The sequence below is a fragment of the Callorhinus ursinus genome, unplaced genomic scaffold, assembly GCF_003265705.2.
Source record: "Callorhinus ursinus isolate GAN/ISIS: 27379988/994484 unplaced genomic scaffold, GSC_fseal_2.0 scaffold1, whole genome shotgun sequence".
NCBI lineage: Eukaryota > Metazoa > Chordata > Mammalia > Carnivora > Otariidae > Callorhinus > Callorhinus ursinus.
Window position 1 is genome coordinate 58,461,794 of NW_027397063.1, and position 27,715 is coordinate 58,489,508.

The 27,715-nt window shown below is 39.7% G+C and overlaps 1 protein-coding gene and 1 non-coding gene across 2 annotated transcripts in view; both read right to left on the reverse strand.

Annotated features, from left to right (window-relative positions):
• Positions 1–27,715, reverse strand: part of HSPBAP1 (HSPB1 associated protein 1) — a 61,297-nt gene that overhangs the window by 10,815 nt on the left and 22,767 nt on the right. Inside the window, exons 3-5 of the mRNA XM_025875310.2 lie at positions 26,116–26,297; positions 7,067–7,203; positions 2,785–2,956 (exon numbers count right to left, since the gene is read on the reverse strand). Of these exons, the coding sequence (XP_025731095.1) occupies positions 2,785–2,956; positions 7,067–7,203; positions 26,116–26,297 (491 nt within the window). The remainder of the gene's footprint in view (positions 1–2,784; positions 2,957–7,066; positions 7,204–26,115; positions 26,298–27,715) is intronic.
• On the reverse strand, positions 27,308–27,414 carry LOC112834511 (U6 spliceosomal RNA). Its single transcript, XR_003210934.1, has one exon. It is a non-coding gene; the product is annotated as a U6 spliceosomal RNA (small nuclear RNA).

A 27,715-nucleotide genomic window follows, 5' to 3' on the forward strand; every position in this document is an offset into this window, starting at 1 on the left:
GAAAGGGGGCATCGGGTAAGTGGTGACTCAAAGGAGCAGACACTGGTGCTAGGGAACCTCAGAGGTGGGAGACACAGGCATGAACCAGGGAGGGCAGCGGAAGCCTGGTATGGATGAAGTGTGGTCTGACCCAGGGTTAGGAGAGAATGTAGACAGAGCAAAGAATGAGGACATGCCAGGAGGGAGAGGTAGTGCCAGCAAGGGCGGTGGGACTGTTGAGGGACAGCAAGTAGGTAGGTCCTACTGTTGCAGATGGGGTAACGGGAGATAAGGTGGGAGAGTTGGTTAGGGCCAGTGGAGGGCCATGAATTCAGAATAAAGAATCTGCATTAAGGTACAGGACAGCAGAGATGCCATCAAAGCCTCTGCCATCAAAGCCTCTGGTTAAAGAGGCACAGGTGCAATGAAAGCCCGGGTTGAGCCTCACTGGGCAGCCATGTTAGTTGTCAAGTAGAGCAGGCAACCGGGATTACACAGAGCATATTGCAGGGAAAAGGCCTTCTTCATTTCCTGGCAGAAATGAAAAGATAAAATCATTAATGCTTACGGAGTTGCTAAGCATTAAGGAGCATTAAGCATTAAGCATTAATGAGTTGTAAGCATTAAGGAGTTGCTAAGAATTTTTTTTTTTTTTGAGAGGGAGTGGGGGGGCAGGCAGAGGGAGAGGGAGAGAGAGACTCTTAAGCAGGCTCCATGCTCAGCGTGAAGCCTGATGCAAGGCTCAGTCTCACAACACTGAGCTCACGACCTGAGCTGAAATCAAGAGTCAGATGCTTCACTGACTGAATGACCCAGGTGCCTCGCTAAGAAATTTTTAGTAGGGGACGGTTAAAATAGCAACATTATGGGAGAGTCTGGGAAGGACAGGAGATCCTTATAATGGTCCAGCTATTAAATGTTAAGATCTAAACAGGAAGGTATAATAAACAAAAGCCAACAGCCAGAGTCAAGAAGGACTGCAATTGTCCAGACTCAGTATGAGATTAGTACCTATGGAAGTTTGAGCAGAGCAGATGGGATGATCCAAAGCTTTGGGGCCTCAGATTTAGAAAATGGGTGGCACTTGCTATGAGCAAGGGGGAGCTAGGAGTTGGGAATAGAGCACCTTTTAGGAGAACTGAGCCCTAAGAAGGGCTACTGCATTTAGTCATTGGGAGTTCATATATGTCCCATCAGATGATACTTTCAGTACAGTGGCAGGAGAGGGAGCCAGCTGTTGGTAGATTAAAGAACGAGCAGCACGTAAGGAACAGTGATACAACAGACAGAACCACATATTCAAATCTGGCTATTAAAATAGAAGAAAAAATGAATTACCAAGCATGTCACACCCACTAGGATGGCTATGATAATAATAGGAATAATGGAAAATAACAAGTGTTGGTGAAGAGGTGAAGAAATCAGAACCTTCACACATTCCTTCGTGGGAATGTAAAATGGCGTAGCTGTTATGGAAAACAGCTGGGCAATTCCTCAAAAAGTTAAACAAAGAGTGACCACAGGACCCAGCAATTTCACTCCTAGGTATATAACCAAGGGAACTGAAAACATACCTTCACCCAAAAACTGGTACTCCACTATCTATGGCAACATTCTTCATAATAGCCAAAAGGTGGAAACAACCCAAATGCCTATCAACTGATGAATGGATAAGCAAAATGTATATGCATAACAATGAAATACATTCAGCCATAAAAAGGAATGAAGTCCTGATAACGTTCTGCAGCATTATGGTATGTGAAAGAAGACGGACGCAGAAGGCCACTTGTATGACTGAACGTAAGTGAAATGTTCGGATTAGGTAAATCTACAGAGATATAAAATAGATGAGGGCTTGTCAGAGGCTGGGGGACAGGTGCCTGGGGAGTGGCAGCTAACAGGTTGAAGCAAGTTGCTCAAGTCAAATTATTTGAGTTGGAGTACTCACATGTGAAGGAAGCAAGAAAAGGGCCAGTGAAAGGGAAGGAAAACAGGCAGAGGGAGAGGAATGACTGAGGGAATAAAATCTCCTTAAGAGACTAAGAAAACCTTTCATATTGTTAATAAAATATCAGACAGCAAATGCCAATGTTGTAGAGGTGATTTTCTCCACTGGACAGTTGGAACTGTTTCAGAGACAATCCTTTATAAAAGGAACATCCACGCTTGCTTAGAGCAAATCATTCTCAGTTCATTCTGCCTTTGTCGTCCCACCACCGGGATGCGTTCCCACCTGCATTTACGTGTCTGGGTTCTAGTATAGTTGAAAAGGTATTAATGTGAATAGATGTTCCAGAGGTGCTCAAGTACCCATGCCTTGACACTTTCTCTTAACCTTACTAAAAATTGACTGTGCGGGGCACCTGGGTGGCTTAGTCAGTTAAGCATCTGTCTTTGGCTCGGGTCATGATTTCAGGGTCCTGGGATCTGGCCGTGTCTGGGCTCCCTGCTCAGTGGGGAGTCTGCTTGTCTCCCTCCCCCTGCCGCTGCCCCCCACCGGCTCATGCTCTCTAGCACTCTCTCTCAAATAAATAAAATCTTTTTTAAAAAAATGACTGAGTTCTTGTTTTCCTCCAAAGTCATTCTCCTCTTCACCAGTAGAAAGAGCTATATTCCCTCTTCCCATAGTTCCATGACCTGTGAAGCTGAGAAGTTTGCATCTGAAGCCTTCTAACAGCAGAGAGCAGCAGGGAAGAAAATCACTCTCATTTGTATTGGTGGGGAGGTGTGTGGTATAAGGACATGAAAGAATTTATAGCTGGGGCACGGACTGACAGGTCATCAATGTTTTAAGGCGCCCATTACCTGTCCTGGGTTTAGTGTAACCATATGTCTTCGAGCTTTGCAGAACTGAGGAAAACGTTTTAAATCAGGATTGACAACATTGATTTTACTGAACACACTAGATTCTTCATAAGGGATTCTTGTCGGATAAAGGAAAGGAGTGTCTTCGGGAGGAAAGAGATGCCATCTTTTCCTAATTAAAAAAATAAGATACAAGTTAGTACTCTGAACTTGAGACAAAACATCTAAGAAGGCAGCAGCTAAGTCTTCATTTTCATTCAATCCATAAAGGAATACAGGAGCAATCTCAGTGGTCATCTGGCCCATCTCTCAGTAGTGGAATCTCCTATGCAGACACCTGGTGGAGATAAGGCAGCAGCCAGTGGATATCTCCTGATGCCCTGAAGCTGGGACAGGATCTAATTTGTAAGATCATTCTTTTTTTTTTTTAACTTATTTTATTTAAATTCAGTTAGTTAACATATAGTGTATCATTAGTTTCTAATGTACAGTTATTCATCTGTTGCATATAACACCCAGTGCTCATTATATCACATGTCCTCCTTAATGCCCATCACCCAGTTACCCCAACCCCCCACCCACCTCTCCTCCAGAAACCCTCAGTTTGTTTTCTATGGTTAAGAGTTTTGTCTCCCTCTCTAATTTCGTTTTATTTTTCCCTTCTTCCCCTATGATCCTCTGTTTTGTTTCTTAAATTCCATGTATCAGAGAGATCATATGATAATTATCTTTCTCTGACTGACTTACTTTGCTTACCATAATACCCTCTAATTTCATCCACATCGTTGCAAATGGCAAGATTTCATTTTCTTTGATGGCTAAGTAATATTCCATTGTATATATCTACCACATCTTTATCCATTCAACTGTCGATGGACATCTGGGCTCCTTCCGTAGTTTGGCTATTGTAGACACTCTGCTATAAACACTGGGGTGCAGGTGCCCCTTCAGATCATTCTTTCTTATCTCAAATCAAAGTCTACCTCCTCCTAAGTCGATTCTGTCCCTGATTCTAGAGATACCTGAATAATCCCTCCCTTTCAAATATCTGGATTCTTATCTTCTACAGGGAAGCCACCCATACTGCTATCCACCAAATAGTTTCCAAACTTCTCCCAGTTTGGGTTGTAAATTCCTTAAGTCAAACCTGTGTTAAGTCAATCCATAAGCAAGAGAAATGCACAAATGATGCCACCCAACTAAAAAGTGGTATAATATTAGAATTTTCAAAAAGAGAAAACTATAAAATGTTTCAGTCACTTAAAACTTTGAAAAATGGAGGTGATAAATCTTAAATCACAAGACACCAGAACACAGCCATACTTCAAGTCAATAGAGGGGGGACATCTGAGGCAAAGAAGGGAGAAGTGTTTGAAAGAGGAAGACACACAGACAAAAATAAACAATGGGGAAGCAGAGAGAGAGAGAGGTACAGGGGCAGGGACAGGGACAGGGAGAGAACTAGTTCTGAGGAAAGCCTTAAAGCTCTCTAGTGACCCCTTGCAGTTACAGTGGGACCACTATGTGCCTTTCAGTTGGCTGCTATTTTAAAACTAAGAAGTAGATACTAAAGTCTTATTTTGCCTTAGAGATAGAGCTGCTCCATTCCACCATAGCTATGACAAGTTTGGGAGAATTCTTGGCATTTACTATGTTTAGAATGTAGAGCTGGAAGAACTCTTAAGAGATCATCAGTCTAATTTTACTTTAAAAGTAGTGGAAAAGGGACCGAGTGCTGGTTCAGTGTCATTCCCTGGACTAGTTAGTGATTAGCGGTGGACCCAGAAGTAGGTCACAGAGCGGCTGACCTCTTCAGGTGCCAGCTCCTACCTCTGCCTCATGGCTGCGTTCCTACAGGAATAGCCATAAAGATAACAATCCCATACAATTTGTTTTGCTCCACTTAAAATGTAACATACAGTCGACCCTTCAACAACATGGGGTTTGAACGGCACGGGTCCACGTATGTGCAGATGTTTTTTCCAGTACGGTACAGTACTGTCAATGTATTTACTCTTCCTTATGATTTTCTTAGTAACATTTTCTTTTCTCTAGCTTCCTTTATTTTTTTTAGGATTTTATTTACTTATTTGAGAGACAGAGTGAGTGGGCATGTGAGCAGGGGGAGGGGCAAAAGGAGAGGGAGAGGGAAAGAATCTCAAGCAGACTCCAGGCTGAGCACTGAGTCTGATGCAGGGCTGGATTCCACGACCCTGAGACCATGACCCAAGCCAAAACTAAGAGTCAGATGCTCAACCGACTACACTACCTAGAAGCCTCTGGCTTACTTTACTGTAAGAATATGGTATATAATACATATAACATATAAAATATGTGTTAATCAACTATTTATGTTATTGGTAAGGCTTCCAGTCAACAGTTGGCTATTAGTGGTTAAGTTTTTACGGAGCCAAACGTTATATGGAGACTTTCAACGGTGTGGGGCTCAGTACCCCTAATCCCCTCATTACTCAAGGGTCAACAGCATATGCATCCTTCTCTTATTAATCAGAAAAGGTGGTCTGTCATCCCCTAATCAAAAAACATTTCACTGTCCTGCATGCTGAAAGAGAATAAGAGGTTATTTGCCTGAAAGTAAACTTCTGGCTCCAACCTCTCTTCCCTGCCTAATCCCTTTGTTTGCAATGCACAGCTTACACTGGACGATTCACAGGGTTCTTTCTCTATACACCACATGCTTTCCTAGGGCTCTGCTCATGCTGATCCCTCTGCTCCTCCCACCCATGTCTTGGGACCCATCCTTCACCCATCCTTCAAAGCCCATCACAAATGGCAGCTCCTCTCTGAAATCTTAATCTTTCTAGCGGAGACGGTATCTCTCCTACTTTTCAGTTCCACAGCTCTAATGAAACCTTCCTCAAGAACATGCTCATTCTGCCTTCTATCACACTGCCTGTGGGCTTGCCTGGACTCTAACTATAAACTCTCTCAGGGCAGAGATATGTCCTACTCATTCACCTCCACTCCTCCTCTAACACAGGGTACCTACTCCATGAGTATTTACTGAATAGATATTTTACTATTCCAGAGCTTTATGAGACCAGAAAATATGCTCTACTACAAAGTTAAAATAAAGCTACATTAATTTTATGTCATAGAAAGAACCCAGGTATTTTTTGGTAATGTTTACCCAACTGAATTTCTTGCCCAATTCAGAACACATGGAAAACAGCTCCTTACAAAGATACCTCTCTTACCAAGTTTAAGATTCAGACTATTAACTCCCTAAGGGCAAGGACCATGGACACTTGATTCACTGTGGCATCCACAACACATAATAATGCACCTGAAACGTCCTAGACCCTTTAATAAGGACTTAATGAATCCAGAAGTGGACTGTCTTATACCATTTTATAGTTCTCAAAATACTTCACCTGTGAAATCTATTCACATGCTTATTCACTGTTTCTTTTGGATCCACTCATAATCCTTGTCATGTCTAAAGGGTCTGAGAACTAGGAAATGGCCATTTCTGCTTTTCCCTCTGTACTGTCCTATAAATGTTCCAAAAGGCCAGGAAAGGAGACTCAAGCATCACTAACTGGAAGAAAATAAGGCTACACATATAACATTCTGAGTACATCCTCCAACTAGCAGGAACATGTAAACTCTCATGGAAATCCTGGAACCAGGGACTATCAAAGTATTGCCTGACTTACCCTTATATATCTTAGGGTCCACAGACAGATGGAGAAGAACTTATCTAAAGTAATAAAATACTGCATTGTGTCTACATGTAGACACAGACTAAAATTTAGACTTGAAAGTGGCCATAAATACCATCTCATTCAGTGGTTCCCAAACCAGACCCCTGGCATTTCCTCAGGGGCCCGAAGGTAGCCGCAAAGCCTCTTTCTTCCAACAAACTGCTCCACTCTTGTTTATTTAGATTTGAAGAAAGGGTCTTCCTGCTTTTAAACAGAATTTTGAAAACTACAAATGCAGACTCTTACATAACAGAGCTAAGCAGACAACTGTCTAGCTGAACTGGAAGTGGAATCCTGGAGCTCTAGGATCAAGTTTCTGAAGGTAATCCTGATCATGAGTGAGAGATACACATGGAAACCATCATTTGAACTGTTCCCCTTACTTCAAAAAGGAGGAAACTGAACCAGGGGTTAACAGATTGGTCTTGGTCATGAGACAGGCTGACAGGGTAGAGCTGGGACTAAACCTTGGGGGCCACCTGCCTGATCCTCATTCCTCTTCCTGTGCAACACACACACACTCTCTCTCTCTCAGGCATGCACCTGTGCATTACCTTCCTTGTACCTGGAATACTAAGTTGCAACCATAGGAGTCCAGATGACAGGGTGTATGGGCCCCCATGGAGCCGATCCACAACGTACTTTCCCGTCCATTTCTTCCAGGAAACCCGAAGTCAGACCATATCACATCCTGTTTTGAAAATAAAGTTACGGTCTGTCAAGAACCAACCAAATATGCTGTATGGTAGGGTTACACATTTTCACTTGCACATCTGGTTTTCGGTACTTGGAATATTCTTTTATAGAAAATGCTACAGGTGGAGGAAGTTAGGCTTCCAGAGCAATCCAAGAAATCTTTTAAACCAATAACACACCTGACATACCTCACTATTAGTAGTTATTCAACAAATATTTACTGACTGTTTTAGAAGCCTGTGATGAATCAGTGAATAAGAAAGACAAATATGTCCACCCAAGCGAAGCTTACATTTTAGAGTTTGGAAGGAGAAAATAAACAGACGTAATTATGCATATATTTAGAGGAAGAGTGTTTCACTCAGGTAGCAGGAACTGTAGTGAAATGGAAACAGAAGTTTTTTAAAAAGTCTCTGATGACAGGAGTAGAATGTTATGTCATGTATTCTAAAAGTTAAAATGTAACTCATTAAGGAATGCACTTGCATGAGCATCGGTGATATATGGAATTACTGAATCACTATATTGTACACTTGAAAATAATACATAGTTGACATACAGTTAGTTGACATACAGTTAGTTGACATACGGTTGACATACCGTATGTCAACTAAAATTTAAATAAAAACCTAAAAAGCTGTAAGAAAATATAAAAATAAAAATGCTCAACTCAGGAAGCCAGAAAGCCATATCTTCTCTAAGCAGTGCAGATATTTCTAGGTATAACTAGTGCATTAACTTTTTACACTCTAGTGACATTAAAAAAGCCTTCTCCTACGTTAATGGAGTTATTTAAAACTATAGATGCTGGAGCCTTATTTCATACCTACTAAATCAGAGCCTCCAGGTAGGGACTGCATACATACAGTACTGAAATACATATCCATACATGACTTTTGCTATGCTCCCCAAAGTCATGAACTCCCTAAGTGAAATGAACTTTAAAACAGAGACAGCACAGCACTCTTGACTTGGCTCTCCTTATGCCTGGTTCTGTGGACAAATCATGCCCTTGTCAACTACTGACCCATAAATACCATCTAGTCCAGCAGTTCTCAAACCAGGATCCCTGGCATCCCCTTAGGGGCCAGGGGGTAGCAGCAAAGCCTCTTGCTTTTTCAACAAACTGTTCTGCTCTTGTTTAGCTTAGAATAAGGGGCTTCCTGTTTTTCTTTTTTTTTTTGAAGATTTTATTTATTCATTTGAGAGAGAGAAAGAAAGAGAGCACGAGCCGGGGGAGGGGGAGAGGCAGTGGGAGAGAGAGAAGCAGACTCCATGCTGAGCAAGGAGCCCAATATAGGGCTCGATCCCAGGACCCTGGGATCATGACCTGAGCTGAAGGCAGACACTTCACCGACAGAGCCACCCAGGTGCCCAGGCTTCCTGCTTTTAAAGAAAAATTGGAAAACTATAAATGTAGTGTGACATAAACTCAAATCCATAAATTACAGTATGTATAAGCTAGAAAAGAAAAAGAACATACTAGTGAACCAGACACAAAAGTTTGCCTCTATTTCTGTTTTTTTTTTTTTAAGTTTTATTTCTTTAAGTAATCTCTACACCAAATGTGGGGCTTGAACTCATGACCCCAAGATCAAGAGTCATTGCTCCTCTGACTAAGCCAGCCACGTGCCCCTCTATTTCTTTTCTTTTTTTTTTTTTTTAAGGATTTTATTCAATTGAGAGAGAACATGAGCAGGATTGGGGGGGGGGCAGAGGGAGAAACTGACTCCATGCTGATGCAGGACTCCATCCCAGGACCCTGGGATCATGACCTGAGCTGAAGGCAGACACTTAACCAACTGAGCCACCCAGGGGTCCCTATTTGTTTTTTTAAATCATGAATTTTTCCTATTGAGTTTTAAAAAATAAAACAAACAAAAAACACTTCTATGTGCAGAACCTGGGCATAAATGCTGACGCTTCTTTTATAAGTATCTTCCATCTACATTCTCTATTTTTAGAGACAAACCATTAACACCTGTAGTCAAAAAGAAAGAGGATTTTGGAGAGACATTTAATGGGTGGTTTTGAAGAAGACTAGAAAAAGCATTTTCATTTTTGTTTTGAGTATTGAAAGTCATGGACTATGTGCATAAAACTAATGTCTGTTACAAAGGGGGAGTTTTTGTAAAGTCTGGGCTATTGTAAATGCATTCGCACATGGCTCACACACAGCTGCTCCAAGGAGTGGCAAAGATCATGTCCCTCTGGATATAGCCCATAAGCTCCATGGAGGGAGCTTACCTCTGTATTCCCAATGCCTAACATAATACCTGGCTCAGAGTAAGTGCTTCAAATATTTGTTACTTGGGACAGAAAGAAGAATCTGTTGGCTTATTATGGGTAAATGGTTCTGGTCTTGGTATGATGCTCAGTGTTCAGAATACAAAAACTAACACAACACAGGGCTACCCTTCAAATCTAATATAGAAGACGGTCCCATAAATCAACTCACGTCATGTGGCAAGTGCTCTGACAGAAGTGAGCAGAAGGTGCTCTACAATCACTAATGAAAGGCTCTTGGTCCAAGCAGGGAACTTGGAAGAGGCTTCCAATTAATTCTGGCCCTTGTTGAACAACCCACCACACCTCAGTTTGGAATTTAACTAAAGGCAGCTGAAAGACATGAAATGTAGTAACAAAAAACAGAGATTTGCCTTACCAAAGAGGCTTGTGTAAGTGATTCTTAGACTCCTTTAGGAATCTAATGAGTGCCAACACCCCTCTCCTCAGAGAAATGGACACATATACACAATTTCACATAAACCGAGGGAGTCAATGGACTGGCCCCATGTGAGAAACTCTGTTCTAGAGCACTGCTTAAAAAGAATCACAGAAGGAAGATTTTCCTATGCGGGATAGGGTTATATGAGAAACAAGAGGCTTTCCCGACAGCAATGACAAAAAAGGAAAAATTATTTTGGAATGATTAGATCAGGGTGACCTAAACTACCTAAAATTCAGCTGCAAATTGGTTGGGAAAACCAAAGGCTGAAAAAAAGGAAATTTGTCAGAAAATAGCATTTAGTGTACCTATTTTGTGCCCCTACTCACCCCACCCCCAGCCTCTTGAGAGTTGAGGCTTTCTTGTCAATTGTGTTTAGCTACTTAGAGAGAGTCAAATGTCTGAAATCAAAGTGGGCGCAGAAGGAATCTACCTTGAGTCTTGCTGGGAACACTGAAATTAATATAGGTGATTGGTAGGGTGATCTACCCTAGAGTCTATTCCCACACCCACCTCAACAATTGGAAAAGTCTAGAAATCATCTATATCTATAAAATTCTATTTGACACCATTGCTGAAAAGAACAATCAAGTGTCTGGTTGACTGTGTTAAAAAGAAAACTGGAGACCAAGGATGGAGTCACTTATGCTAGGCCATGTCACCAAACTAGGGCTTAATATTTAACTTAATTGCAGTTCAACCTCTCCCAGAAACACAGTCTTAACTAGTGGGTCAGGAATTTTCTGGTCAGCACCAATGAGGTAATCTGTCACATGAGCCGTCTCCTTCTCCATCCCCACCCCCACGCCCGAAGGAAGCTGAGGTAATATGCTTGATAAAATGGGGATGCCCTTTCCACTAAGGGAAGGTGATCTTACCTGAATCAATCCTTTTTTTACCTTTGCTAATAACTTCTTGCCCCAGACTTCTTCCTATAAAAACCTTCCATTTTGTAGCTCTCCTCCACTTGCTAGATGGGATGCTGCCTGATTTGTTTAATAAAGCCAATCAGGTCTTCGAATTTACTTGGCTGAATGTTTTTTAACAACTGCTCACTACAAACTATTTGCTTTCGTGTAACTCACAGAAGGTTGTAGATTTGCTTTCTACAGACAAGTTTACTTTCTCTTCTGCCACAAATTGCTGTCTTTAAATTATCTGAAAAACTGTCATGCCTTTTCTTTTTTTTATACCTAAACTCAGTAGCATTAACTTTTCCCTCCAGTTGCTATCTTCTCAACTATCTTTGTCAACAGCTCTCTTAAGCCTGACTCCCCAACCTTAGACACAGCCTACATGAAACCCTGTCTAGGGGCGCCTGGGTGGCTCAGTTGGTTAAGCGACTGCCTTCGGCTCAGGTCATGATCCTGGAGTCCCGGGATCGAGTCCCACATCAGGCTCCCTGCTCAGCGGGGAGTCTGCTTCTCCCTCTGACCCTTCCCCCTATCATGTCATGTGCTCTCTCTCTCTTTCTCATTCTCACTCTCTCAAATAAATAAATAAAAAGACTTAAAAAGAAGAAATAAAATATCCAATATTAAAAAAAAAAAGTTAAAAAAAAAAAAAAAGAAAAAGAAACCCTGTCTATGGGACTGCAGCATTCCATGACCCGGACATTATACCATTCATGTACCATCAGACAGTTTAAGCAACTGAATTATACCATGGCTAATCTTGGCTTGCCTGCCTTTTTCTTATGAACTGTGGTCTAGCCATACTAGCCATATCTCTTCAGCCTTGACTTATTAACAGATTGTAGGAAAAAGCCATGGGATCCTACATTTAACCCTCTTAAACTGAATCTTATTTCGTTTCTGTCTGGCATTTTACAATGTTTAAATCAACTTGTCTACATGACTCCCAAGCCTTATCTCGAGTCCTAACAGAGTCTCTCCTATTTATGACTAGACCCATATTTTCAATTGCTAACAAGTCACCATCTGTTATTGGATTCTTATAGTAGGCCAGACCCCAATACTAATATTTTATGAGTATTATCTCCTTTAATCCTTATGAGATTGACGGTAGATATATCCACTTTACCCATTTTTATATGTGGAAGCTAAGGGATGTAACTGTCCTTTTGACAGTACTGTTACAAAACACGCACAGATTCTTGTCTGTCATAACAAGTGGGAGGAGGGTGCTACTGGTACTCAGTGGATAGAGGTCAGGAATGAGCTCAACAAAACGAAGGTTCTATATCTTGCACAGTTTTCATACTGCTAAAAAATTTTATTTTAATTCTCTGAGAGTAGGACTCCAACTCCATTTCAAGTATCATCAAAGGATCTTTGGCATGTTTTTAATACATATTGAGTTTTCCCGAAACTTAATTACTAAATAAGTCAAGGGAGGACTGTATTTTGTTTTTGCAGCTTTACCAGGAGTTGTTCCCTATTTTGAAAACCAGACCACCAACAGCACTGAAACTCATTGCTTTTGGGTCAGCAATATATAAACCAATATCAGTCTGTGGTTATATTATCTCATAGTGGTGACTCTACACGTATAGATACAAATATACTTACTTAGCCTCATTTCAAAATGTTAAATATACAATTTTGGAAATATTCTGTGGAATTTTATCTTAATTCTTCAAAATTGAACCTTTTCCTTGTAAGTACAAGCATCTGATTAGTTCGTTATGACTTCCGGTATAGTCACTGGATTAATTACACTTGATTAATTACACATTAAATCACATATTTCTGCTTAAATTCTCCTGTATTTTATAGCAGGGGCAGTTTAATTGTTTTTAAAAATTATGTGTGAAGGTAATTACCCACAGAACAGTGAAGGGGATGCAGGCTCTGCAAGGAGACCCCTGCTACACCACCTCTACAGCTTTCCTGGTATGGACCACACACACCTCCCCCTGCCTTTCCTCCTGCTGTTCCCTCTGCCCGACTGATCTTCTTGCAGCTCTCCCACACCCCAGTTCAGAATTCTCTTTGAAGACCCAATGTAAATGTCACTTCTTTAAATGCTTCTATTTCCCCTTATGCAACCTCATCATTCTCTCTTGGTCTCTCCCTCCCAAAGAACTTTGACTCTTTTTGCCTCTGACCCATTCTCCTCATCACAACAAAAGCAATCTTTTTAAAATGTTAAGACCTGTCACTCCCTTGCTCTGAACTCAGAATTAGGTCCAAATGCCCTCAATTGTGGGCCTGTATGACCAGGCCCCTCTCACCTTTCTGACACCTTCTAACCCTCTGCATCTCATTGGCCAGGCTTCAGTCACAATGGCCTTCTTCTTCTCCACCCCCACCAAAAAGGCAAATTTTCCCTTCTTCAAGGGCTTCGCATATGCTGTTCACTCTGCTTAGAAATCTCCTGACCCTCCTTTCACATGGCTAGCTTCTCATTTCTTAGGAATCAGCTTAAATATCATCTCCTTAGAGAAAGCTTCCCAACTTACCCTATGTAAAGTAAGTCCCTCTCCTGTTGTTCTTGATTTGGGCCCATTTTTGTTTACTTCATAACACTTAGGACAACTGGCCATTACTGGTTAGATGCGCTTGTCTGTCTTCTCCACTAGAATATGAGCTCCCTGAGGAAAGGGGGCCAGGGCTGTCTGCAACTTTCTAGCCTAGCACAGTACCTGGAAAACAGGCATTTGTAGAATGAATAACCACTCACATTTTACAGTCATTTTCTGTCTTTTCACTACTTACATACCTCACTAGCTCCAGCAACTGGCTGAGTCCACAGCACATACCAGAGCTTAAATCTAGTTTCCACTTTTATCTGTCCTGACCTTTGGTACTTTTTTGTTTTCTTTCTGGCTGGCACGCTTATTACTGTTTTACTCTGGAATTTTTTTTTCTTGGGCAAATATAGATCTGGTAGGTATGGTCCTGGGATTCCTTGGTCATCCCAGGCCAGTCCCAAGTCTAAAATTCTAACACACAGCAACTGACGACAGTCATTTGGGACAGCCTTACCTAGAACTTAGCAGGCTCCCTCACAGTCTGCAATATCAGAAAAGGAGCATCGCAGACCACAGTGTGCATCAGGGTTGGCCCTGGTTTCTGGAGTAAATGGAATGTGGTATCCATTCGAAAGGATGGCATATGGTTTTAGAGGTGGTCCACTTAATCACATACCTGATTTGACTACTTCATTATGTCTTCTAGTGTAGTCAATAAGCGTTAACACACCAAAATATATGTTGTTTTATTTTAAATTACTTCCTTTAAAATGTTCCTTTATGTCATAGGTAAGGCATTTTTAAACAATTTTTAAAAATTACATGTGTAGGTTATACCATCTACAAGTTGTATTTCAGAATCATAAAGGGAATGCAAGACCTGAGAGTTGAGAATCACGACCACACCACATGTACTTGAATCAACAAATACTGACTGATAACATGAGATATGCTAATCAAGGATGGAGACTCAAAGAGGTGTAAGACATAAACATCTCTATTATCTGTATTGGAAAACTTTACAGTCTAGTTGGAGATATCAGCCTGAAAAAACATAAATAACAACAACAACCAAAATGCCACAGGCAGTTTCTATCACTATTACACGATGGTACAATAAAGTCAGAGGTCAAGAATGGTTGAAATTTGGCTTTTACCCTTCTCAGTCTTGATCCCTCAACAAGGAACTAATAATGCATTAGGACTTGAGAGAGAGATGTGAACTTTGCTCCTTTCCCTTCCTCTGCTCCAGTGAGGAGTATAGCAGATTGCTAACCTATGGATTTAACCACGAAATAAAATGACCATCAATCATCTTGCCCCAGGCATCTGGCCATAGGACCCTCCCTTGAAACTGCCAGGCCTATGGCTGCCTGAGAACTGCTCTTCCATTAACTTCAAAAGCCTCTTTCCCCTGCTGCACAGGCATTAGCCCTATGCATCTTAAGCAATACACAAAGGATGATGGTGCAGAGGGCCAGGACTCATTCTTGGAACCCTCCCTTCAATGCTGCAATTTTCCCAGACCCTACACTTGTTCCACGCAGACACCCGTAATAACTATCTTTTTAAAATAAATGTTACTTTAATTTTTCATGTCTTTCCATGAGCAGGGTGTGGCAGAAACTGCCTATCTTTCTTAATATCTCCCAACTGTATTCAGGGAGATGCCCGCTAAAAAACACCCATTTTCCAGCCTCCCCTGCAGTTAAGTGGAGCTAAGAGATTAAATTCTAACCATTAAAGAGAAGTTGTTAGGTGGGACCTCTGGGAAAGTTCCCTAAAAGTGAGACAGAGAGCTGGGAGTAGACTTTTGTCCTTCCCTCCCCCTTTTCAGCGATACAGTTGTGATGGCTATCATGGAATACAAGATGGCCTTGAGGATGGAAGCCATATGCTTAGAAGGACAAAGCAGAAAGACAGTAAAACTTGGGTTCTTTGGTATGACAAAGCCTCCATTACAGCCCAGGCTAGTGCAGCTCTGAACTCTCCTTACATGAGGCAAAAAAAATCACCCGTATGCCTTTAGTTAGGCAACTTCTATTCAGGGTTATCTGTTGCAAGCAACTAAGTCTGTTAAAAACAACAACAACAAGAAAAAACCAAAAACAATCATAGCCTCAAAATGGCCATCACTTAGGTTAAGACCCTAAATCAGTAAAACAAGACTTACTAGTACCTAACCTAACTGCGTTTCACTCCCCTCCCCACCACAAATGTAACCTTTAACTAGTCAACATGGAATTTCCTGGTTAATAGTAGGAAACTTACTAATAGACCTCTTGTACTCCCCTTAGGAGGGCAACCTTGCCTAAACAATGCATTCCTTGCTAATACATCTTTCCATCTTTCCATCTTTCCATCCTTCCTTCCTTCCTTCCTTCCTTTCCTTCCTTCCTTCCTTCCTTCTTCTTTTCTTCTTCTTCTCTTCTTCTTTTCTTCTTCTTCTTTTCTTCTTCTCCTTCTACTTCTTCTCCTTCTTCAATGCCCTCTCTCTGCCTTTAAAAACTTTTCTTTTGTTTAGCTCAGTGGAATTTTCTTCTGCTTGCAAGATGGAATGCTGCCCAATTCATGAATCATTTAATAAATTCCAATTAGATCTTCAAATTCACTGGGTTGAATTTCATTTTTTAACAGGCCTAATTCAAACTGATTCAGGAGGTTAGTCCAGGGAACCTGTCTTTCCCCAATAATCCCATTCTGTTGGGCACTTTTTCCCAGGTTTGCAGTTGGCTAGTCTTAAACCCCATATCGGAGAAATGCATCCCTGAGGACATACTCTTATAGACACTTTGGGGTGGGAGTAGGGAGAGTTCTATGTACTTCTTTGAGTAGTTAAAAATTTAGTAGGCCTCCCCAGGCTGGCCTGGAGAACTAACCACTGAGATCAGCATCATTTCTCCAGGAAAAAAAAAAAAATGTTCTCAGTCCAAATAATTGATATACAAGTAAAATGTGTAGATCACAAGCAATGAAAATGACAAAAGACAGTAAAAGAAACAGTCAAAAGGTCTAGATCATCAACTCTTTAATTAAAGAGGAAGGCTAGATTTATTATGGAAGTGCTAACATAAGGCTGTTATAATTTGGTAGTTCGCTAAATACCCTAGTGGGGAGGGGCAGTTCTAGAAGAAAATCCTATCAGATTTTACCCCAGTACTTAAAGACGTTAACCAGGAAATCCAGTTTTGCTTTTTTATCCTCCTCCAACCCCAGGTAATCAGCCCTGATTCCTAGCTGCTTCTCAGAATCTATCTGGGAAGTTTATTGGCAGCTTAAGGATGCCTTAAGAAAAACAGATGGAAATAACACATTACAGTGTTTCAGGATAAGAATAAATATAGTACAGCTTCTGGACAGAATGAGCATTATAAACAAAATTCATTGTTCACTCATAGTTGAAAACTGGCTGACCAATGAAAATGAACTTTGTTTACAATACAAAAGTAGGGCGGGTACTTTATTCTCCTCTTTCCTTCAGGTGGCCCTGCCCTTGTGATGGTGTTCTGAACATATAACTTATAAATAATGATGGCTTTATTTCTTGTGTACATAGAGTGATCATTCTCCCAAATAAAAAATCAGGGCACAAGAGATTACAATGCATTTTTGTGCCACTTGTGAAGATACGAGTTTGGAAGATACTGCTTGAATATCAACATAATGAAATATTTAGAAACAATATTTTTCCACTGCCTAGTTTTCTTTTTAAATTAATTTTGGGCGCCTGGCTCAGTCAGTTAAGCATCTGACTTCAGGTCATGATCTCTGGGTCCAGGGATCAAGTCCTGCATCTGGCTCCCTGCTCAGTAGGGAGTCTGCTTCTCTCTCTCCCTCCACCACTTGCTCTCTCTCTCTCTCTCAAATAAATAAAATCTTTTAAAAAACAAAATCAATTTATTGAGAGAGCATATTATTTATTTATTTGAGAGAGAATGCACACGTGCACACAAGAGCGAGGAAAGGAAACGGGTAGAGGGAGAGACTCTCAAGCAGACTCTGCACTGAGCATGGAGCCAGATGCAAGGCTTGATCTCACCACCCTGAGACCATGACCTGAGCCAAAACCAAGAGTTAGATTCTTAACTGATTGAGCACCCAAGTGCCCTTAAATTAATTTTATTGAGATAAAATTTAAATACAATAAAATGCAGTCATTTTAGAGTATAGTTCAACAAGTTTTGACAAATGTATACATTGGTGTAACCAACACCCATGATCAAGATATAGAATAGTTCCGTTACCCCAAAAAGTTCCTCTTACTCCTGTGCAGTTAATCTGCCTGGCTTTACCCTTAGCCCCAAACCAACCACCAATCTACTGTTATCACAATAATTAAACACTGGGTTCCTTTAGGTAAACATAAGAGTAATGAGGATCAGTTTTGAAAATCATTTAATTAGGGGGCGCCTGGGTGGCTCAGCCGGTTAAGCAGCTGCCCTCAGCTCAGGTCATGGTCCCAGGGTCCTGGGACCAAGCCTGACGTCAGGCTCCCTGCTCCGCAGAGAGCCTGCTTCTCCCTCTGCCTCAGCCTGCTGCTCTGCCTGTCTGTACTTTCTCTCTGTCAAATAAATAAAATCTTAAAAAAAAGAAAATTGTTTAATTAAAAGTGTCCCCAGCACTTTAAATAGGAGACTTCAAAACTCGGGTTGAATTAAAAAAAAAAAAATCAAAATGTGTACACTTCAATGTTCTAGATTATGCATAATATTCTAAAACTATTACTACTGTTTAAGTGATAAAATAGTGTCAGGAACAGGGTGGGGGGATGGGTTAGCCTGGTGATGGGTATTAAAGAGGGCACATTCTGCATGGAGCACCAGGTGTTATGCACAAACAATGAATCATGGAACACTACATCAAAAACTAATGATGTAATGTATGGTGATTAACATAACAATAAAAAAATTTTAAAAAAAGAATACATAGAAATCATACAGTTCACAAAGGAAAAGAGACAGAAGACAGAAGACTCACAGATTGTAGCAGAGCTGCTCTGAATTAAAATAGTGGCTTATCCACAGAAACCTTCTCCAGCCTAAAACAAATATGGCTTCTTTCATTCTTAAGTTTTCTCATCTGTTCCATCAGGAAGTCAATGCTGAGAGTACCTGAAGCTTATGTCTAAATCTATGGTCTTTTAAATCCTTTTGCAAAAAGGGTCCATAAGTTTCCCTTTCTTCTAAAGCTCTCTAAGAAGTGAAAGACATAATTTAGCTAAAGTGTTTTTATACTATAAAGTCCCATGGGAAGCGAATCTTTTATTTTATTCAGGTTAGCGTCTCCAGTGCCTAACACAGTGAGTACAACAAATGCTCAAAAACTGCTGAGTTACTGATCTAGGTAACTAGGTCTGTTTTCATGCTGAACCTGAGTAACTCCTAAATCTGTTTCAATTAACAAGTTAAATAATTATTCCAGGATCAAACACCATCTTAAAAATGTTGTACAAGTAACCAAATCTTCCATAATTTTAGTTTTAACCAAAGAACTGAAGAAAACTGGTAAGATGCTTATAATACAGAACAGTGGCTTTTTTTTGGCTTACTATGTAAACCAATCACCAAAAAATAATCCATTCTTAAGTTGTTTTGTTCTAAAGGATGGTATGTTTTGAGTCGGGGTATTCTCAGAGCCCAGATTTCAGTATGTTAGTTGATATAAGCTCTAGGCTCTGAGAACACCCCAACTCAGAACTATTTGTTTTTTTACCTATACGATGCTGTTCGGGTGACTCATGGCCCTGGTTAATTTGATTCTATTTGTCACATAAAAAGTTGTCTCATTCTATTAATTCTCCATGCCTAGATAAAAAATATAGAAAAACTGATTACACCTAATTCCATAATGAGTTTTATTCCTGAAAAAAAAAAGGAAAGCACAATATTGGTCAAAATAACAAAAACAAAACTTTAAAACAATACAATTCATTATAATTACATATAAAACTTATAAAGGATAAATACTTCAATTTAAGTTTTAAATCGCCCCTTAAATGGACATTATAAATTAGCAAGTGCTTAAGGCTCTTTTTTCCTTAGGAAAACTACCTTAGGTAACATAAACAGAAAAGAGGTAGTTAGCTTTCTACCCATAGCAAGGCTTGGATAAACACCTAAATTCTTACATTCCAATCTGCCTCATCAGAAAGCATCACTGGCCATCAAACTCTTTTAATCATTACTAAACCACATGACTCAATTTCAAGATACTCTCATAACTACGTTACAAAGTCCAAGACAGGTCAGAACTAATCTTCGATGTATTGCATTTTGTGCAATTCTGTGTCCTGGTGACTTAACATGGCTCCTGGCTCACAGCAGCCAATCTGAATCACAACATAAAACGGAATCTACCTGGGACACATTCTTTTTTTTTTTTTTTTAAAGATTTTATTTATTTATTTGAGAGAGAGAGAATGAGAGATAGAGAGCATGAGAGGGAAGAGGGTCAGAGGGAGAAGCAGACTCCCTGCTGAGCAGGGAGCCCGATGCGGGACTCGATCCCGGGACTCCAGGATCATGACCTGAGCCGAAGGCAGTCGCTTAACCAACTGAGCCACCCAGGCGCCCCTACCTGGGACACATTCTTAAGGCAAAATTCTTTTTGCTATATGTTGATTCTAAATAGCTTCAATTATGCTTCTTACTGATAATTTCAAAAGGTAAGACCTGTCATTCTTACCTAATGAGTGAGAGATAAAGAAATTTTATGTGGGACTGTCACAAATACCCTACCTTTCTTGGGAAGTAGAGAACAAAATGTTCCAAATTAAGTTTTATTTAGATTAGTCAATGATGTGATGGACAACTAAAAAATATTGGGACTAATTTCATTTGCCATACATGAAAGTCAGCTAAGTGTCAAAATCACAGTTGTTGGCCACCTCTAAGGCTATAGGATATTTTTCAATCATATCAGTGTATTTACCAGTGTATTTATCAGTATATATAAATATTATATATTTATCGGTGGATAATTTTAATTTGTGGAAGAAAAGGGTTAATAGATGGAAATTTTAGAGTTTATAAGTAAAAACTTAAAAAACTAGTAGAAACCTGAAGAGAGCTAAGAAATTCTTACCAAGATTGACAAATGCTGTGATTAACTAGAAGCCACAGAAAATTTGACAAAGGCGAAACTAGGGGTATAAATTAAAACATTCCTTGGGCGCCTGGGTGGCTCAGTCATTAAGCGTCTGCCTTTGGCTCAGGTCATGTCCCTGGGTCCTGGGATCGAGCCCCGCATCGGGCTCCCTGCTCCACGGGAAGCCTGCTTCTCCCTCTCCCACTCCCCCTGCTTGTGTTCCCTCTCTCTCTATCTCTCTCTCTGTGTCAAATAAATAAACAAAATCTTTAAAAAAAAATTAAAACATTCCTTAAAAGATGCTAAGAATCAAAGAACTATCAAAACAAGAAATGTTAAGAGTAGGACAAAAATTCCCTTCTGTAATCATTCAAGTATCTATTATTATGTATTCAGCACTATGTTAGCAGTTTGGGGGAATAAAAAGTTATAAAACATAGTCCCTGTTCCCAAAGAGCTAATACTGTTAGAGAAACAAGACACAGACATTCTATGTCATGCACCATTTAAATAACAATCCAAATAAAACATACAGGAACGAAGGCAAGGGATGGATAGCTGTGGGTACAGTGGTTGAGAAGGCTTCATGGCCAAGACTGAACCTGATCCGGGCCCTAAGAAGTAGAATTTTAATAGACAGAAGTTGAGAAGAGCATGAGCAAAGGTGAGAAGATGAGAGAGGACAGAGTGGTCCAGCATTCATCAAGGAGACAAAAGGGACATAGGCGTGGGGGACAGGTCACATCAGTTATATTGGGGAGAGTTTTAAACGCTATTCTTATACAATTTTAAGTCATGAAATTTTAGTGAACATGATTAATATATTTCAATATTTAATCTGTAGCATGACTTGGAATGTATCTTCATGAGAAACTGTTTTAGAATTGATTGGAGAAGGAGTCAGAGCTGGAGGAATAAAGAGTAATATCAGAAGTGATGTTGTAAACCAGAAGTTCTCAAGGTGGTCCGTGGACCCCTTGGGAGTCACTGGGACCCTTTTAAAGGACCTGTGAGGTTGAAATTATGTTCATAATACTATTAAGATGGTATTTGCCTATTTCACTGTGTTGACGTTTGCACTGATGGCACAAAAAACAATGGTGAATAAACTGCTGGTGTCAAGACAGTGGAACCAAAATGTACCAGGCAGCATTGTATTCTTTTGTTTTTTAAAACAGCTTTATTGAGGTATAACTGATGTATAATAAATAGCATATATTTAAAGTGTACAACTTGGTGAATTTTTACATATATGGACATGGGAGAAACCATCGCTATAATCAAGATGGCAAACATTTTGACCATGTCCAAGTTTCCCTGTGATCCTTAGTAACCCACCTCTCTCTGGCCCCTTGTTCTTGATCTTTTTGGTCACTATAAATTTATTTGCAAGTTCTACAATTTTATATAAATGGAATCATATAGAAAGTATTCCTTTTTCATGCTAACGCTAACCAAAGGCAAACTAAACAAAGTAGACTTCAGAACAAGGAAAAACCCAGGAGAAAGAGGATCATTTCATCATGATGTAAGATTAATCGATTAAGAGGACATAATAATCCTAAATGTATATGAACCTAATAACAGTTTCAAAATACATGACACAAAAATTGACCAACCTAAACTGAAAAAGAAACATATATACAATTATAGTTGGGAAATTTCCATACCTTTCTCTAAATAATGGGCAGAACAAGTGTACAGAAAATCAGTAAGGATACAGGAGACTTAAAACAATTGACTTGAATGACATTTACAAAAAACAACAATAGGAGAATACATATTACTTTCAAGTGTACCTGGAACATTAATCAAGAATGACTGTATTCTGGGCAGTAAACAATAAATTTCAAAGGACTGAAATCATATAAAATATGTTCTCTGACCACAATGGACTTAAATTAGAAACCAACAACAGAAAGATAGCTGGAAAATCCCCAAATATTTGGAAACTAAACATTGTACTTCTAAATAATCCATAAGTCAAACAATACATCACAAAGGGAATTAGAAAATATTTGAACAGAATGAAAATGATTTTGGAACCTGGTATCATGAAACACATGAGCTTGAAAGTTTCTTAATACTTAAAGACTTCTCTGATGAGAATGGTGATATTAACAAATGTCATTTTTTTAATGAAGTATATAGAAATGTGTCAACATTTGGAAGATCTATATAACTCAGTAAACCAATATTTTCCAAATGGCCAATGAAAGGCATTACAAAAGAGCCATTCCATGCAAGATGGACCAATGGATTTTATTGTAAAAGTACAAAGAGTTCATTGACTATGCGTTCAGATTCTGTACTGCAACAAACCAACCTTTAAGAAACTACCTCTTGTCAAGTTTGGTGGTGTATAAAAAAAATTCACAATTTTCTAAAAAAGTTTCTAAAATAGTCCTATTTTTTTCAGCCACATATGTGTGTGAGGCAACATATTCTTCATATACTTCAAACAAACTGACAAATTTTAACAGACTGAATAAGGAAGCAGAAGAATACAGCTATCTTCTATGAAGCCAGACATTAACAAGACTTGCAAAAATGTAAAACAATGCCACTCCTCTTATAACATTTAAAAATTTTTTGAATATAGTTATTTTCTTTTTTAATATCATTACCAATCTCATTAGAATATAGTTATTTTCATAAAAATATTATGTTCACATAAAACAATGATTTTATTTTAAATGAATTAATAAAAATTTTAAAAATTTATCTGTTTTAATGTTTAACTACCCATCATTTTCTAACAGATGGAAGAAAGCTTAAAATAGTTAAGTAGTAAGACTTGGTGAATGAATGAATTATATTGGTAAAAGGAAAACAACTTAGGTACCTATGATGTAAGACTTGGTGCTCAGAAATCTCTGAGATTAAGGGCGCCTGGGTGGCTCAGATGGTTAAGCATCTGCCTTCGGCTCAGGTCATGATCCCAGGGTCCTGGGATCGAGTCCTGCATCGGGCTCCCTGCTCTGCGGGGAGCCTGCTTCTCCCTCTGCCTCTCTCTCTCTGTCCCTCATGAATAAATAAATAAAATCTTTAGAATAAAAAAAAGAAATCTCTGAGATTAAAAAATGATATAATCATAATGAATTTTTTTGTTCATAACAGATTTCCCTGTTCTAATCCAGAGGATTAATCACCATAATTGAGCTGACCAAAAACTCATTCAGTTGAAAACATCAAGTTGTACAAGGGCTCAATTAGAATTCCGGCACACTACCAAAAGGCCTTTTATATCCACACTTAATGGACAGGACACATGTCTGCCCAGTGCTGTCATGCCTGGGCTGAGAAAGAACGACTGATGGAGTCAGATGGGAGATTCATGCAAGGTAGAGCGAGCCCAGACTCAGCAGACATAGAAGTCCTTACCCCAGCTGTGGGGTCCCTAAAGAACTAGATGTATTCGGACCCTGTGTATGCATACAGTGCAGCAGTTAAAGCTCACAGGACAGACTGCTTGGGTTACTCTTTTCCTTAGCTGTAGAATTTCAGAAAAGGTTTACTTCTTTGTGCCTCTTTTTTCTTAAAACAGGGATAGTTTTAATTTTTTTTTAAAGATTTTATTTATTTATTTGACAGAGAAAGAGACAGTGAGAGAGGGAACACAAGCAGGGGGAGTGGGAGAGGGAGAAGCAGGCTTCCCGCCAAGCAGGGAGCCCGATGCAGGGCTCGATCCCACGACCCTGGGATCATGACCTGAGCCAAAGGCAGACGCTGAACCAACTGAGCCACCCAGGTGCCCGAAAACAGGGATAATTATTATATCATAGGGTTACTTGATGATTATAAATGTAAAGCACTTAGAAAAGCACCAAGTATAAGAAGTACTTGATAAATATTACTATTACACAATGTTTTACCTGAAATATGGAGTACAAAAGTACTAATCTACAGGATGGGTGACAGTGCAAGAAATATAATAAAAGACTCTAAAAGTTAACTATGATATCTAAAAGTTCCAGGGTTAAAGACTTATAAAGTGATCACAGATAATGTTACAAGAAAAAAATTATCTCAAAATTATCATTTGAAAATGAGTAAATAGATTTGGTATAGACTTTCTTTTTTCTTTTTTTTTTTTTTTAAGAATTTATTTATTTATTTGACAGGGAGAAACACAGCCAGAGAGGGAACACGAGCATGGGGAGTGGGAGAGGGAGACGCAGGCTTCCCTCTGAGCAGGGAGCCCGATGCGTGACTCAATCCCAGGACCCTGGGATCATGACCTGAACCGAAGGCAGACGCTTAATGACTGAGCGACCCAGGTGCCCTTGGTATAGACTTTCGATTCAGAAAGCATCTACTGAATGTTTTCAAAACTGATGCATTCTCTCATGTTATGAGAAAAATATATACTCAACTAACAATTCTGAGACAAGTGATATATTTTTCCTTTTTTTTATAAAAAGCAAAATTTAAGTAAGCATTTAAAAAAATTTTTAAAGCTACAAAGCATTGATCATTGTATTATAATAACTATGTAAATGTCAGCATCTACACCTTGACTTGAAGTGAAAAAAAGAAAAATATAGGCTGAATGTTAAAGGAAATAGGTGATGTGGATTAAGGAATGCACTTGTTGTGATGAGCACTGGGTGATCTATGGGATGCTGAATCACTATGTTGTACACCTGAAACTAACATTACACTGTATGTTAACTAACTGGAATTTAAATAAAAACTTAAAAAAAAAAGTCTAAGGACTATCAGCCTATGTGAGAGGAAAATCCAGAGAGCAGGTAATGGTGACAGGCAGGAGGAGAGCAGTGCAGGGGGCCGGATAGTAGGAGCATGACAGCCTGCAGTGATGGCGAAATACTTCTCTGGACAATGGGCCAGGGGCAGGATAAAGGACTCTGGAGCCCTGACCTGATTGTGGGTAAGGCAGAGTCATCCAAACAGCTTCCTAGAACTACTCCCATTCCTGCCTCATGCCTAAGACACACACAGAAACCAGAACAGGGAGTTTGCGAAATCACCCCACAAAATAAGCTGGCAGTTTGAGGCAGAAAACACTTAAAAGAGGATATGGTAGTCTGCAAACTCTGCTGTCAGTTATGTCAACACATGACAAAGAATTTCCACATTCTTACTTCCGCAAGCACTCCCATACTTCTGCAGGACTTCTGCAATCAAACACCAGGAGCCCAGCACACTCTGCCTCAGACCATTAACCTGTACTAACCCCCCAGAGCAGGGAGGGATGGGGGCAGCAGTAGCCTGGAATGCCTCCAGGCTTTCGCGAATGCTTCTTCAAGTAATAATCAGCGCTGTACTTCCATCTGCCTCACTAACAGAACACAAATGTATATGTAGGACAGGAGGAAATAAAGTTGTATACACAACCTATGCTTCCCATACACGCCAAACCAGCCCCGGGAATGTTTAAAGGCGAACGAGAGAGTGTGTAAGAAGTTTGCTGAGTAGGAAAAGAGTGACAAGGCTGCTCATTCGAGTGAGACGACCATTACACTTCACCCGAGCAAATCTTTTAGCTTGAGTGGATAAAATACTTAAGACTTACAGTGACCACTTTTGAGAGAAGATGACAGTGAAGGAATAAGGTACCAGAGAAGTTCTAATTTGTGATCTTTTCTCAAGAATAAATTATTACCAAGATTAAAAGGAATGTATTGACTTACCTGGAAAATACCTGCCTTGTCGTCAAATAGGCTGACAAAATATTTATAGTCAGCATAAGCCCAGAATTTGGAATGATCATAATCTCTAAATGGTCCATACATAGTAGGCTGGTCACAGTTCCAGGTCAGGAACTCTTCAAGTGTAGCTTCTACGTAACCACATGTTGTTTCAAACTGAGGAACTGCAATGGAAAAGAACTCAATTTTAAATGTACACTGAACACAATTTCCAAATATTGTTTGTTTAAATGATGATAATTTCAACCAAAAAAAGTTATCATTTAACATTAATTAAAAATTACTTTTGTGCTTGCTATATAATTAGAACCATCTACAACACTCACAATACTCATGATTTAACATAAGGGTAAAAAGGTTTTAACCTTAAGATTAAAGACTACCCTTAGGATAGCCTGATTCAGTAGTCCAGTGGTATACTTTATTTTTTTTTTAAAGATATTATTTATTTGACAGAGAGAGAGAGAGAGAGAGTGAGCGCAAGCAGGGGGGAGGGGCAGAGGGAGAGGGAGAAGCAAACTCCCCACTGAGCAGAGAGCCTGATATGGGATTCGATCCTAGGACCCCGAGATCATGACCTGAGCTGAAGGCAGACGCTTAACCGTCTGAGCCACCCAGGTGCCTCAGTGGTATACTTTAGATTATTAATTTTCCAAGATGATGTTTTCAGGGGTCTATGAGGTCTAAACCATTTTCACAATAATACTCTGATGTTTTTCATTCTCATTCTCTCACGAGTGTACAGTGGAGTTCACCAGAAGCTACATGACATTAGTTGATGTCACTGCTCTGACAACTAGTGGAATACATATTTATGTTTTTGTATTTTAATAATGTCTCAGTTTTAATTTATAATACGGTAAGCATCACTAGATATAATCCTCATTGACAAAAGCTCATTGGGGAACTCAATTTTTTTTAAAGGTACAGCATTTATTTATTTATTTTAAGATTTTTATTTTTATTTTTGGACAGAGAGAGAGAGACAGCGAGAGAGGGAACACAAGCAGGGGGAGTGGGAAAGGGAGAAGCAGCCTTCCTGCCGAGCAGGGAGCCCGATGCTAGACTCGATCCCAGGACCCTGGGATCATTACCTGAGCCGGAGGCAGATGCTTAACGACTGAGCCACCCAGGCGCCCCAGGTACAGCATTTATTGCGTTTCCAAATATTACAGAAAATATGGAATGCTTCATGAAGTTGCATGTCATCCTTGTGAAGGGGCCATGCTAAGCTTCTCTGTGCTTCCATCTGCCTCACTAACAGAATACAAACGTATATGTAGGACAGGAGGAAATAAAGTTCTATACACAATCTATGCTTCCCATACATGCCAAACCAGCCCCGGGACTATTTAAAGGCGAACGAGAGAGTGTGTAAGAAGTTTGCTGAGTAGGAAAAGAGTGACAAGGCTGCTCATCTGAGTGAGACGACCATTACACTTCACCTGAGCAAATCTGTACTGGGGAACTCAATAATTTTTAAGTGCAAAGGGATCCTGAGACCAAAAATTTGAGAGCTACTTCTCCAGATTAAAAAGGAAAAAAAAGCAATGACATCTTTTGAAAATTTTCTGACTATATA